Source organism: Triturus cristatus, chromosome 12, assembly GCF_964204655.1.
Source record: "Triturus cristatus chromosome 12, aTriCri1.1, whole genome shotgun sequence".
In the NCBI taxonomy this organism is placed as follows: Eukaryota; Metazoa; Chordata; class Amphibia; order Caudata; family Salamandridae; genus Triturus; species Triturus cristatus.
Window position 1 is genome coordinate 577853060 of NC_140595.1, and position 15599 is coordinate 577868658.

At 47.3% G+C, this 15599-nt stretch overlaps 1 protein-coding gene across 1 annotated transcript in view; it reads left to right on the forward strand.

Moving 5' to 3' along the window:
- The window catches only part of LOC146776290 (neural-cadherin-like), a 567428-nt gene that overhangs the window by 486003 nt on the left and 65826 nt on the right, over window positions 1-15599 (forward strand). Inside the window, exon 30 of the mRNA XM_085637108.1 lies at window positions 11559-11739. Coding sequence (XP_085493234.1) covers window positions 11559-11739 — 181 coding nt within the window. The remainder of the gene's footprint in view (window positions 1-11558; window positions 11740-15599) is intronic.

Below are 15599 nucleotides of genomic sequence, written 5' to 3' on the forward strand. Positions count from 1 at the left end.
CCAGACACTGGATTCATCTCTCCTCCGACTGTGGCTTCGGAGGAGGGTGCTGCTTTCTCCGTGGTGCTGCGCAAGGCGGCCGCAGCCCTTGGGCTCGAGCTACCTGCCGTGGCTGTGAGGACGAACGTCCTCACTGAGGTGCTTCAGTCTGCAGCAAGCTCCACTGAGCCTCTGCTGCCATTCAATGAGGCCCTCACTGACGTTCTACAGGGCACCTGGTCCAAGCCCTCCACAGTTCCTCCTGTGGACAGGAACGTTGCCAGGCGCCACCGCCCTGCTCCGGGCGACCCCAGTTTTCTGTCCCAACACCCTACCCCTGAGAGCCTGGTTATCCAGGCCTCCACCTCCCAATCCTCTTTCCCGACTGCCCCGCCGGACCGGGATTCCAAGAGACTGGAGCAGTTTGGCAAGAAACTGTTCTCTTCCCTTAGTTTGGGCCTGCGGTCTTTGAACACCGCTTGTCTCTTGGACCGTTATTCCCACTCTCTGTGGGATGCGGTGGAGGACGCGCTGCCCCTGTGTCCGGAGGAGGTCCAGACACGACTTACCCAGGCTCTGGCCGATGGGAGGGATGCCGCGCGACATGCTATACGTTGTGGGCTTGACACCACGGTCTCGCTGGGTAGGGCCATTTCTACCTCAGTGGCGCTTCGACGTCACGCCTGGCTGCGGTCCACGTCGTTTTCCGGCGATGTCCAGAGCACTCTCATGGACATGCCGTTTGATGGCACTCGCCTGTTTGGCGAGAAGGCGGACAGTGCGCTGAACCGCTTTAAGGACTCCCGGGCTACGGCCAAGTCCTTGGGCCTCTCGGCTCCGCGGTCGCAATCTTCCGCTTTTCGCCCCTTTCGTGGCCAAGGAAGGGGTGCCTCCTCACGTGCGCCTAGCCACCAGCCGCAGAACCAACCTGCGCGCGGACGTGGTTTCCGCCGAGGCGGATCTGGAGGACGATGAGGTCAGCCCACATCCACCCCGGCAGCATCCGCCTCAAAGCCTTCCTAGTCCGAGCTTTCAGGCCCATTCCACGCCAGTGGGCGGCAGAGTTCGCCATCACCTGCTCCACTGGCGGTCCATCACATCGGACAGGTGGGTGCTGCAAATCGTCCGAAGGGGCTACTCCCTCCCCTTCGAGACGACCCCTCCAGCCATGCCACCGCAGCACCACCGTATCTCGGGGGATCATTTGCATCTTCTCCACGAGGAAGTTTCCGCCCTCTTGGCCAAGGGGGCCGTCGAGCGCGTTCCGAGTCCAGAAGTAGGTTGTGGTTGTTATTCCCACTACTTTCTGGTTCCCAAGAAGGGCAAAGGGGGCCTACGCCCTATCTTGGACCTTCGGAACGTCAATGCCTTCCTCCGGAAGGAACGGTTCAAGATGTTGACTTTGGCTCAGGTTCTAGCTGCCCTAGACCCCGGAGACTGGATGGTAGCGTTGGACTTGCAGGACGCATATTTCCACATCCCCGTCCTGCCGGCCCACCGGCGTTACCTGCGGTTCACGGTGGGCCAAGAGCACTTTCAGTTTACCGTGCTCCCCTTCGGCCTCACCAGTGCCCCTCGGGTGTTCACGAAAGTGATGGCGGTGGTCGCAGCTCATCTGCGCAGATCAGGGGTTCCAGTCTTCCCCTATCTCGACGACTGGTTGTTGAAGGCGGGCTCGCCCCAGACAGTCGTCTCCCACCTCCAGACTACGGCGGATCTCCTGCATTTGCTGGGGTTTTCCATCAACGTGCCGAAGTCACACCTGAGTCCCTCTCAGAAGCTCCTCTTCATCGGAGCGGTTCTCGATTCGGCGCAGTTCCGGGTCTATCCACCGGAACAGCGGGTCCAGGATATTCAGGCCCTGATTCCCATCTTTCGGCCTCTATCCTGGGTTTCGGTCAGGCTAGTGTTGCGGCTTCTGGGGCTGATGGCCTCCTGCATCCTACTAGTGCATCACGCCAGGCGGCGCATGCGGGCTCTGCAGTGGGACCTGAAGTTTCAGTGGGCCCAGCATCATGGCAACCTGTCCGACCATGTCTTGATCTCGGAGGGAACTGCACAGCAGTTGCAGTGGTGGCTCACGGACCGCGATTGGGTCATGGGCAGAAGCCTCTCCCTTCCCCAACCGGAGCATGTCGTAGTGACGGATGCGTCCCTCCTGGGATGGGGTGGCCATATGGGAGAGGCGCAGATCAGAGGCCTCTGGTCTCCGGCGGAGTCTCGTCTCCACATCAACCTGTTGGAGTTGAGAGCGATCCGACTTGCACTGAAAGCCTTCCTTCCCTCTGTCCGGGGAAGTGTCGTGCAGGTGTTCACGGACAACACCACCGCCATGTGGTATTGCAACAAACAGGGCGGGGTGGGGTCGTGGACCCTTTGTCAGGAGGCCCTGCGCCTCTGGACGTGGCTGGAACACCAGGGCGTCACCCTGGTGGTTCAACATCTGGCGGGCTCTCTGAACGCCAGAGCAGACGAACTCAGCCGCCGGTGCATGATGGATCACGAATGGCGTCTGAACTCCGAAGTGGCGCAAGGTCTCTTTCAGCAGTGGGGAGAGCCTTGGTTAGATCTATTCGCCACCGAAGAGAACGCGCAATGTCAGCAGTTCTGCGCGTTGGAATTTCCAAGGCGGCACTCGCTCGGCGACGCTTTTCGTCACGAGTGGAGTTGCGGTCTGTTGTACGCCTTTCCGCCTATACCACTTCTGCCCAGAGTGCTGAAGAAGATCAGGCACGACCGGGCCCAAGTCATCTTGGTGGCTCCGGATTGGGCACGAAGATACTGGTATCCCGAGCTACTCAGTATGTTGACCGATCCCCCGATACGTCTGCCCCTTCGGGAGGATCTTCTGTCGCAGCAGCAGGGGACGGTCCTCTACCCGAACCTGTCCAGCCTCCACCTCCATGCGTGGAGATTGAGCGGCGGCAGTTGATGCCATTTGACTTGCCTCCTGAAGTCTGTGATATCATTCTGGCAGCCAGGCGTCCCTCCACAAAGACGGTATACGCCTGCCGGTGGAACAAATTTGTGGCATGGTGCACAGCAAAGGCTGTGGATCCCCTTTCCACCCCTCTTTCTGAGGTTCTCCTCTTTCTTCTTTCTTTGGCCCGGCAGGGCTCTGCCCTGGGCACCCTGAAAGGTTATCTTGCTGCCATCTCTGCCTTCTTGTGGCTTCCTGATCAGCCTTCTCTTTTCAAGTCCCCTGTGGTTACACGCTTTCTAAAAGGCATTACTCATACGTTCCCTCCTGTCCCTTTTGTAATGCCTCAGTGGGACTTGAATCTGGTCTTGACATTCCTGATGTGCGCTCCCTTCGAGCCTCTTCACAATTGTCCTCTTCGTCTTCTGACTCTTAAGACTGCTTTTCTGGTAGCCATCACCTCGGCTAGACGGGTGAGTGAGCTCCAGGCTTTGTCTTCAAAGCCTCCTTTTCTGTATGTTCATCCGGACAAGGTTGTCCTTCGGCCTCGTCCCTCCTTTCTTCCGAAAGTAGTGACTCCATTTCATCTTGGGCAGTCTGTCACCTTGCCCACCTTCTTTCCGCCTCCGCATCCTTCCAAAGAGGAAGAGAGGCTCCACCGTCTGGACCCAAAACGTGCGCTCTCCTTTTATTTGGACCGCACAAAGCAGTTCCGGGTGGACAACCAACTTTTCGTTGGATACGTGGGTGCTAAGAAGGGGAAAGCTGTGCACAAACGGACCATCTCTCGGTGGGTCGTTTTGTGCATCAAAATTTGTTACTCTTTGGCAAAAAAGGACCCTCCTGTTGGGCTGCGCGCCCATTCTACTCGGGCCACAGCGGCTACTACTGCTTTGGGACGGGGAGTCCCTTTGCAGGACATCTGTCAGGCGGCGACGTGGGCTTCGCTACACACGTTTGCCAGGCATTATTGCCTTGACAGCCAAGTCCGGAGGGATGGCTTCTTTGGCCGTTCTGTCCTCCAGGACTTTCTGGTGTGATCTTGGTTCGCAGACCCACCACCGGGGTTGGTATTGCTTGGGTATCTATTCTAAGGTGAGGAATCTAACTAACGTGTTTCTTTCAGATGAACAAGTTACTTACCTTCGGTAACGATGTATCTGTAAGAAACATTAGTTAGTTAGATTCCTCACCGACCCACCCATCCTCCCTGTTCTGCGAACCGACATCTAGGGTTAAGGTTATCCTTTTCAGGCCCCTAGATTTTATTTTTGGCACCAGTGTCGGTCTTTGCATGGCTCTGCGTTCCTGGCGCGGAAGGCTATGTACAAGAACTGACGTCAGCGCGCGAGGGCGGCGTCTAAGTACTCCGACGACGTCATTCCGGCGCCACGACGCCGACGACGGACGCGGAGCCGCAGACGACGCCTAGCGACGCGCAAGGGGTATTGCTGACGAAAAATCTTCCGGATCCAGTCTGACGCCTGGGGATATTCTAAGGTGAGGAATCTAACTAACTAATGTTTCTTACAGATACATCGTTACCGAAGGTAAGTAACTTGTTCATCAAGCTTCTTCCTCCATGGACCAATAGGATAGCAACATTCTTTGGTAAGCAGGTTCAGCACTTCTGTTCCCACGAAAATATTTGCGACGTGTAAAACTTTATGGCAAGGTTAGCTACAGACAATCATGCGTAGTTAGATTCTGGAGACATAAGCCTGAATTCCAATAGGCATTTTTAGCATAGGTCAGCCTTCTACTTCTCTATCTATTTCACTGCGAGAACAAGGAACTACTAACTAAAAGGCAAAATCACTGTTACGTAATGCATTCCATTTAATATGAACAAGAATTACTGTCTATAATGCACAAGTTATTTTATTCAAACGTTCTATGAAACATGAGAAAATAGGAAGATTTTGACATTCATGGATAAAATGTTGCTTATAAAGTAATATATTTGTTAAACCGGAAAATTCTGCAGCTAAAACAAGCATCTCCAAGCATGTTACTTTATGGTCAAGCTTCAAATTCATGTGCGCATTTCAGCAATACTAGGTTTGCTTCAAGTTAAGGAAAACTTGCTTCTTAGCTTTTCGATGGCTTATACAGATAACTATGGCTGCCTATTTCCAAATCAGCACATTTCAAATGTGTCATTTTACAATTACATTTTTCATTTATCTGTGCACATATCAGCTACTAAGCTAATTAATTTTTATGTTAATTAATAGACTTTCTCATGTTAAGCAGCAAAATAAAAATCTGACGGAATCCTTTAGGCCCATGTATCATGGTGGAGCTATTTTGCAACACAGGATTTGCATTTTCTATGACTTGCCATTATAAATTTGCAAACCAATTACTGAAGCATTAAAGTGAAGTATTGGCACATCCACCATCTGGTTTAACCCGAACAATTCCGCAAGAAAGCAGCTCAAGGTTGCAAAACTCATGCCAGCTGTATCTAATTGGAATATTTAATTGTATATTTTAAAACACATTGAAAATTCACACTATGTGCAGATATTACCAAAGGAACAAATTGCTTACCTATAGAATATACCCCTTGTGCCAGACTTGATCTGGAGAATTCTTTCAGTTGTGCTCCCGCATGCAAATATGTGATGCAGCTCAGGTCTGCGTTCACCAGATACTCCCACACCCGTGAAATCACATACCAGAGCTCCATATAAACACCACCCCTGCAAGCTGATATCAGTAAAAACAATTGTTGGTGACTGTGTGCTGATCTCCAATTTGGTACTGTTTTAAATGTTGTATAGAGACACTCCACAGAACAGGGTGGAGGTATAGCAGTGAGGAATCTGCTGTTAGATATCCACCACAAAGAGCATTACTTGTTCTTCTGATTGGTGCTTCTAACCACAGATTCCTCAACTTTAGAATAGATATCAAAGCAGTAACTGTAAAGTGGAAGTTATGGGGAGTGGATTCAGACCAAAATGTCCTGCTAGATATAGTGAGAGAAATTACTCTTGTCAGACCTGGCTGTCAAGGCAGTGGTGTTTCGTGAATATATGTACTGATGCCCATGTCACAGCATGGTAGATAGCAAGAACAGGCACACCTCATGCCAATATCATGGAGCAACCCTGACCCTGGTGGCATGGGTTCTCAGCAATCGAGGGCTGTTTTTTGGCCAGCGTGTAGCAGATGTTAATGCAGCAGACTATGCACCTCAACAGGGTCTACTTCTGCTAAGTCATCCCTTTTTTCACTCCAGAAAACCCCACAAAGAATTGACTTGATGGACCTTGGTATGATCAATATAAAAATTAAAAGCCCTTTTGGGGTCCAACCAATGGTGTTTCTCCTCGTCTTTCAAGGGTTCAGGGGGAGCAAAGACCTCTGGCAGATTGTTCAACTGCCCATCATGGAAGGAAATTGAAACCTTTGCTAAAAAAGGGCAGCACCAGTCCTCCGCTCCAATTTGTCGGGAAAGAGGGTGATGTGGTATAGGGTAGGCACTCTGAAAGTGCCAGCAGTTCGTTCAGGTGACCAGCTGACAATCACAATAAGGAAGACAGTTTTCAGGGTCAAAAGGCACAGCAAGCAACTATTAATCAGCTTTAATGGTATACACATAAGAAATGCCAAGACCGAATTAACGATTTCGGGGGACAGTGAGAGGGGGACCTGTGGGTCAAACATTTAAATAAACCAATTTCACAACTGGTGATTCAAACAGCTTGTCTGAAAAATGCAGAAAGGCAGGTAAAAACCTTTTACAATGCCCACTGCAAGGCATTGCTGGGTTAAAGAAAGACCAAACAACAGAACTTCCAAAAGCTTAGCCTTTTAAGGGGTCAGTGTTTTGTGCCCCACATCAGGCAACACACTTATACCAATGCTAAGCATAGGATTTAGAGGAAGGGCTTCTAGAAGAAAGACTGACAATAACACCTCCGATATCAACTTAATCAGTTAATTGCCACTGCTCAATCTCCTGATCTGAGTCTCATTTCTCATGCTTAGGACTTTCAGGTACCACACTCATCTAGCCCAGCAGTCCCGGGCAATTATGATGAGATGGGCATTGGTCCTTCCTGATCTTCTTCAGAACTCTGGACAGGAAAGATAGCAGTGAGAAGGAGTCCCTCATTCCATTCCAGCTAGATAGTGTCTCTTCCCAAACTTCTAATGCTCAAATCATTGACACTGAGTGCTCGACTGTGAACAGGTTTAGCCAGGACTTGCGTGGCTGATAGAATATATGCTGCACTTTCATTGGTATACAATTGTTGGGATGCAGAGGCCACTCATGATACGTCAGTCGATATCTGCTCAATTCATCTGCTCTAGCATTCAGGGCCCCCAGTAAGCAGTTGGTCACTAGAAAGAAGTTCTGCTACTCCAGCCACCTCGAAAATGTAAATCTCTTGGCACAGGCTCCACAGTGCCACTCTGAAGTATGTAAATACAGGATCTCCAAGGTCATGTAAATACAGGAACTGCAGGCAACACCTGTGGTACTGTAGGATGGGTGTATGAAAATGTGCATCACATCACGCAAAACCCAGGGACACCATAGAGTCCTCTGGATCCATGGCAGATTGAATCTGTGCCAACATGAGCATTTTGAACTTGTCCTTCTGCAAGAAGGCTGAAGGTCAAGGATAGGTCTGAGGCCCCGAACCCACAGCAAGGAAGTAGCTTGAATAAGGCCCTCACCTCTGTCTGGTACCTATTCAGTGACACCCGAAAGAAAGAGATGTACCTCCTGCCCTATGATGGATGGATGCGCCTCCAAGATCCATGACTGGTGCAGGAGCAAGGTAGGGTGGAGGTCAAAATCAAAGGCAGGGCTTGGCCCCTTTGAACAGTCTGTGATGCCCATCTGTCAGACATGGTGGTTCACCAATCTGGGAGGAAATAATGATTCCTGCCACACACTGGTTAGTCATTGTAAACAAAATAAAGCTGCATGGTAGCAAGAGGATAAGGAGCTGAAGGAACGATGCCACTGTAGTCATGTGGGATGTCAGCACAATATGCGTGGTCTGAAAGTTCTGGGCTGTCTGCTGCTCTGCTGGCTGAAAAGGCTGCTGTTGTCTACAAGCCAGCTTCCTTGAATGGACCCTACATTTGTGGAACTGATGGGGAGTCAAAAACCCTAAGGAATGTGTTGTAGCCCCGCTGTCTTTAAACAGTTCCTGGGCAGACTCCTTCTGTTCAAAGTCTGGCACCATCAAAAGACATGTCCATCTGTGATGCGTGCACATCGCCAGAAAGTTTGGTCTACCTCATCCATGCAAGCTAGGGAAGCGCCACACTATTACAAACTGCTCTGCAATCTAATCCATGGTGTATAGGCTTATTTGGATTACATATTTTTCTGCATCCTGCCAACTATGGATAGTCTGAGCCAGGAAGGTCCTAACGTCCTCTGGAATCGCTGGCAAGATCTCACTAGCCATTTCCCATAAGGCATGTGCCTGACAGTGTAGTGTAGCAGCATAACAAGCATACTGTATTTATGGACCATAGTGCTAAGTAGGCACAAGAAAGCATCTGTTTGCCAAAAGCATAAATCCATCTGAATTTTGTATCCAGGGGATTGCTCAGAAATGAGTTAGAATTAACCTTACTGGTTGAAGCCTTCAGAAAAAGAATTTTCGGAGTAGGGTTCTTGGTGAGGAAGTCCGGATCCCCATAACCAGATCTGTGTTGTTTGGCTACTTGCTGACTAATGGGTGGACAAGAACATAGTTTCAACAATGTAGCCATCAAGGCATCTGGGAAGTCATCATTGAATGGGAGTAAGGGCTCCTATATTGCCGGCCCATGTTGGAAAACCTCTGTCTGAACATTTGCCTTAGTCTCAGTGAAGAACAACTGCAATTTTAGTACCTCATCTGCCCTCCAATCGTCAATGCAAACAAGGTACTTTGTTCTGTTGGTGGCCAATGTTTCAGGGTAGGTGTCAAGCCCATTGATATTTTGTGAATCAAATTAGAAGGGATCATACATATAATGAGAGGGAATAGCCGTCCTCCACCCCATCATCATCAGTATCTTGGGGTGGTCTCTGTTCTGGTGTGTGATCAGATTCAGAGCTAAAAAGAAAGTTGAGCCTCTGCTTATAGTGGTTGCATGGCAGAGGCATTCGGTTAGAGCTAGGAAACATGATAAACAGTTGTGCTTTAGTTGTTTTGGAACATGACATGGGGCAAACTAGAACTGACTTCAGTTTGGGGTCTAACATGGGCGTTAGCATTGGGTCATCGTTTGGCATTGGTGGTTACGGCAATGGCATTAGTGCAGTGGACACCAGCGTGAAACATGGGACCTGAGTGGAAGCTTGTACTGGAGTAGGTAAAGTCCTAAGGGGGCAAGAGGGCATTGAGGTAAGGGCTGTTGGTAGTTGGTAGTAACCGAACTAGAGGTCTCTGTTGCTCAGTGGGGCCCGAAAGTGCACCAAAGGGAGTCAGAAGTGCACTAAAGATTTGCAGCATGGCCTACTTGAAGGGATTTACTGTTACACAGTTGGTTATCAACTAGCTGTTTTATACACAGGTTATTCTAGAAGACACACTCCTTTCTTTACCATTTCTTCATGGATGATCTTTTTGTTTCTTTTTGGTGTTATGAATGAAATTGTACCCACGTTAGATAGAAGTGAGTTCAACCGAGTCACAAGGTGACTGCCAACACTTCCTGGGTTGAAGTGTTGGCAGTCAGTCATATCGCAGCACAAGCTCGGGAAGGGTCGTGGATCCTCCAAGTCCCCGGATATACAACTGGAAATTTCTTTTAATAACTCCTTGTTTTTCATGTGGTATTTGGCATAGGCTTTTGTTGATTAATGCTGTCAGGTGTTCTTCACAGGACAGCTCAGCACATCCCTTGGATGCAGGTCAAGTGAGAATCTAATCACTGCTTATCTTCAGATTCGAATTGCACTAATGTTATGAGTACTTTAACTGTTATCGTCCATGTAAGAGGGTTACTGCCTATTCAACAAAGAGCATCATTAAGTCATAGGTAATAGTGCAGAGGAAAAGGTAGTGCCTGATGTAAAAAACTAGCTCACATCTTGACATATGCCTAACCTTCAGAGTCTATGTCCTGGTCACACCACAATTTAATTGTGGGAAGAGAAGTAAACCAGGAACAAGCCATAAAGAAGGTGGTACAATGAAGTAAACATTTATGAGGAGCCACTTAAGGTCCACCCATCCATGGCAATTATAGCATCTTTCCATGCAGATGAGCTATGGAGCTTTCAAAGCCTAATGCTTTCACTTCATCTGAAATGTTTACTACATTAGCATGTTAAGATCAGGGACAGTCTTGGCCCTCTCCCCTCATCCTCTGGGCAGTGGTGACAGTGCATCGGCTGTAACACTGATAGCTACACCGCTGGTTCAGATAACTCAAGTTAGAGGCCTCACTAGTGCGAGTAATACTTTTGGAAGAACAAGCAGCCACTAAATCTCTTCCTTTTTAGTGAAGGTTACAGCGGAGCCTGAGACCAAAATTCTCCCAGGATGCTGTAAGGGAGTTTTGCCAAATGGAGAACTTGAGAAAGCTGCCCAGATTGAGATATATCAAGATCAGTGATTCGCTTTGAATTACAACTTTTACAATCTCGACAACAAAATGAGTGTGCTTTATGTGAAGAAATCTTTCAAATACTACTGTTTGCATAAATTGATGAGCACGGCTGTTGATACCTCTAAGGGCATAGATTATTTTCTCCATAAATTTACCTGGGACTTGAGACTTACCTGTTTACATGTGTCCTCCTTGTTGAGGCGGCGTTTACCAGATTTCACTAAGGTGAGCCACTTTTGAGATCTAAAGCTGAGAGTTGGTAAGGTGAAGGTCACAATCATGTCCCACCAGGGCTCTGGGATATAAAATAGAGAAATGGACATACATTTTCAACTATTTGGGCCTTTTGTGTGAGAGAGTATGATAAACTTCACTGCTGCCCATTCTATTGTGTAAGCGGCATGCAAGAGGGCCAATCACCATAGAAGTGCTTGCTCCACCGATTACCCTATTGCAGTATTTCCTCGTGCATCAATGTATTGCTAGGGCTTGGAAGCAGGAGGCTTGCCAGCTTGAGGGAATGTGTGAATAAGGTCTATACATATTATACCATGTCTTCATTTGCAGGCTTTTATGAATTGTTAAAGGGCTTTAATGTAATGCTTTGCCACTTTGTGATTCTACTTTTTGGAAAATGTACTGATAATTACGCATCAATACTTTGTGTCGCACTCTGACCGGTATAAATAAGGTTGTAGATTTCTCCATTGCATGCCTCAAAATGTGGTGTGTGTGGATTAAATCATAGATGTTAATGATTTGTATATACCTATATGCATTGAACATTTATAATTTTCAGAGTGGAGAGGTAAATCCAGAATCATTTGTTGTGTATGTGGGAAAATTGAAAAAAAAGAGTAAGAATTAGGACTTGTTTAAAGTCTTTTTATTACAAGAGGATTCAAGGTGGCATAGTGGATGTTAGTGCACACTTGTACATTGGAGAAATATGTCCATCTCCGATATTATGCTGTCACTGATGAGCATTTTTGGAGTGAAATTCTACTTCACATTTTACAGGGTTAAACAGCTGTATACAATGGTCTTCCATATCTTCCCTTATATTTTGACCTAGGGTGTATGAAAGACGTGCGATTCAATAACTACCAGTTGCCTCTCAATAATCGGAGTACTGCTACAGTGATGGTCCTACGATCCAATGGAGTAACAGAAGGCTGCTCATCGGACGCCTGCAGGACCAGCCCATGTAGCCATCCTTTCTCATGCACCGATCTCTGGAGGACATATGAATGCAGGTATGGTCTAATGGGATCAGTCGCTGCTCTACATTGACATTCTACCGCAGATGTAGCTAGAGGTGGTGGGACAACGAGAACGTTGTGATAAATTATTATGAAATTATTGACAGTGCTACAAACTGACAGTATGGAAAATGTCTTATTTACAGTATCCTTTGTCATCTATACATTTTTCAAAGGTCATCATGTAAAATGGGATCAACCACCAAAGTGCAATATGGTATAAACAAAGGTCAAATGCACAAATCCCTAAATCAAACATTTACAGAATTTAAAATTTTTGATCTTTGGCTGCATTCTATCAAGTTGTATAAAGCGATAAATCTAGCCAGTATTTTTTTAGGATGTGATTCACCACTTTCTTTAATTAAAAACAAAAGCTCTAAACCAGCAGTGAATACCTACCCTCACATCACTGGCAGTATATATATATATATATATATATACCTCCAACATCCAAGTTTTCCCATTAAGGAGAGCCGCACACAGGTAGGTGAATCTTGTGTTTTAATGATAGAAGCTGCAGCACAGTGGAGACAAATCTTGCCAGATATTAAAGCAGCCTGACGCGTTTCATGCTATGCAGCATTTCTTCAGAGGCAGTCCATTCAAACAGTGTGTCGCACCTGGCAGTACTTATCATATCAGTCACCCGCCCCAGTGGGCGTCGGCTCTCGCTGAGCCTGATGGTCTCTGTAGTGCCCTAATCAAACTCCAATGAGCTGCTCCACGTTGCAAAAGTGTTCAAACATTGAAAACCAGAGTGGGCCTGGAAAGAGCCATACTCACAACTCGCTGCACCTTAGAACTTCTAAAAACAACCTCCTGCCTTTCGCGCTGGTAGACGTGATTTCAACGCAGTCCGATTCCTCTTGCGGCAGGGCTTCTCCCACGACCGGGACCAGCCGTAACAACATCCAACATTCAAGTTTTCCCATTAAGGAGAGCCGCACACAGGTAGGTGAATCTTGTGTTTTAATGATAGAAGCTGCAGCACAGTGGAGACAAATCTTGCCAGATATGAAAGCAGCCTGACGCGTTTCATGCTATGCAGCATTTCTTCAGAGGCAGTCCATTCAAACAGCGTGTCGCACCTGGCAGTACTTATCATATCAGTCACCCGCCCCAGTGGGCGTCGGCTCTCGCTGAGCCTGATGGTCTCTGTAGTGCCATAATCAAACTCCAGTGAGCTGCTCCACGTTGCAAAAGTGTTCAAACATTGAAAACCACAGTGGGCCTGGAAAGAGCCATACTCACAACTCGCTGCACCTTAGAACTTCTAAAAACAACCTCCTGCCTTTCGTGCTGGTAGACATGTGACTCCAACGCAGTCCGCTTCCTCTTGCCGCAGGGCTTCTCCCACGACCGGGACCAGCCGTAACAACATGCAACATCCAAGTTTTCCCATTAAGGAGAGCCGCACACAGGTAGGTGAATCTTGTGTTTTAATGATAGAAGCTGCAGCACAGTGGAGACAAATCTTGCCAGATATATATATATATTCACTGAAAAAACCATAGGTTTCAGGCACATTATAGTTAGGAATTAGCATGTAAAAAACCTTAGAAATTCACTGAAAAAACCATAGGTTTCAGGGGCGTTATAGTTAGCTGGACTCGTACAAAACCATTGAAATTCCCCCGTTATAGTTACTTCAGCTAACTATAACTCGCGCGTCCGCAATGCACTGCTGATGACGTCACATATTACATCACTCATGACATGGTCAGTGACATCACTCATGACATCACTCATGACATCATCCAGTGAATGTGTGTTTTTCTGAAAATTACATATGTTTTATATATGTATATCTCAAGGTCGATGGAAGAATAAATGGGTATATAAGTGTCTAAATGGATGATTTGTTTTTGAAAAATTGATTGTATAACTGACTGATTAAGTGTATCTTAGTGAATACATGGCTTAGTGAGTAATGTTTAAATATGTAAATATCTGTATCAGTCTCTCACTTTGTGTATAAGTGGCTACATGGGTTGGTGAGTAGCTACATGATTGTCTATATAGGTTATTAGTTGGTTTTTTGAGTATCAGTATGAGTGTCTGAGTGTCGGTATGGTTCGGTGGGGGGTATTACGTAGTGCATAGGTGCATGAATGAGTGACTCACTGTTTGTATGTGTTGAAGACAGCATGTGTGCAGGACTGTATGGGTGGATGAGTGTGTGCATGGGTGTGTTAGTTAGTGAATGACTGTCTCAATAGTGTCTTTATGAGTAACTACATATGTTTTAAACTAGTATATGTGACTATTGGTGTATATAAGTGAGTATATGTGAGAGTGAGAGATTGAAAGAGTTCCTGTATGAATAAGTATGTGTTTCTATAAGTGATTGTTTTAAAAAAAAAAAAAAAAAATGTATTGACATGTTCAATTACATACAATACAATAGTCCAACAACAAAAAAAAGAAAACAAAAAAAAAAAGGAACACACCAGTACGATCAGTATATTCCCTCATAGCATTATGCCTGAACGTGGGACAAACATAGAGAATAATGGATGCAACTTTAAATCATACATTTTGCTGGGTGTTGGCTACATAACCCGTTGCGTCGTAGAACCTCCACCTGTACAGTACCTTTCGAGGGCTCAATATGACTAATTTTCCCTACACTTTCACTCCGTCTACATACCTTCCGCCAGACTCGCAGCCATCGCTATACACCTTCCCCGTCATTTGTACATAGGTGCGCTCCCTCTGCAGTGGCATTCACGGGGCCAAATATGCGTGCCCACCTCCCACTCTTTCCATCCCTCAGTGGTATCCTAAACCAGGAGCCCCCATAGACCTACTCATTCACAACCTGCCGGCTTTGTGTCCATTGCAGAAATGGCTCCCAGATATCTCGTGGCCTGGAAGTGGGTGGCATGAGTTCCCAAAAAACAGAGAGCTGAGTGTGACCGTATGTCACCGTAGCCAACCAGCCCTCAAATGTTGGCATCCTCCTCCCACCCCAGCACAGCGCCACCTGTCTTTTGGCAAACAATAATAACAAAGCATGCAATTTACGCGCTTTTGGCAATGTATTTTTGACAAACCCCAGTAACCCCACTTCAGGAGTCGGCACATCAGACCGTCCAGTGGTTTGATTGATGGGAGGTGAATATCCGCGACCAGAACTCCGTTATTTTTGGGCAGTCCCAAGACATATGCAGAAACGTAGCTGGGGAGAATCCACATCTCCAGCATTCACTATCCGTGCACAGCCCCATCCTGTGCAGCCCTATAGGGGTTCTATAAAACCTGTGCAGAAACTTGAAGTGAATTAATCTGAGCTTGTAATTGGGAGACAGCTCAGTCAGCTGTCCACAGCAAAACTTCCATTGATCCTCCGTCAGTGGGACGGCCAGCTCAGCATTCCAGTGTTGCAGTGACTTAGGGCAGATCACCGGAGCCGAATCTTGCATAGTCTTATAAATCCACCTTACCAGCCTGCGGGAGGACGGAGATCCTACCACGCGTTCCAGAGCATCCAAGACCAGCGGGGCAGCCGGGAAGTCCCCACTAAGGGCTTTACATGCCGCCCGGAGCTTATGATACAGGAATCTCTCAGAGAAGGGCACCTCATCATTTCCCTCTCCAGATGGAGGGGGTCTGAACACATTGTCAGGAAATAAGTCAGCAAACGTGATGAGGCACATTTTCTGTACAAGTGTCCCATCAATGCCATCCACAACACACGGCAGTAAAGGATTTCGTGCTGTTGACAACGATGGGGCATAAAGTACTGGGACCTCCGCTCTCTTTCGCAGCTCCCCCCAGGCCCATCTCAGCGTGCCGGCAGTGTCTATGTCCACTCGGGGCGGCCAGCTGACATACAGATCGCCACATTC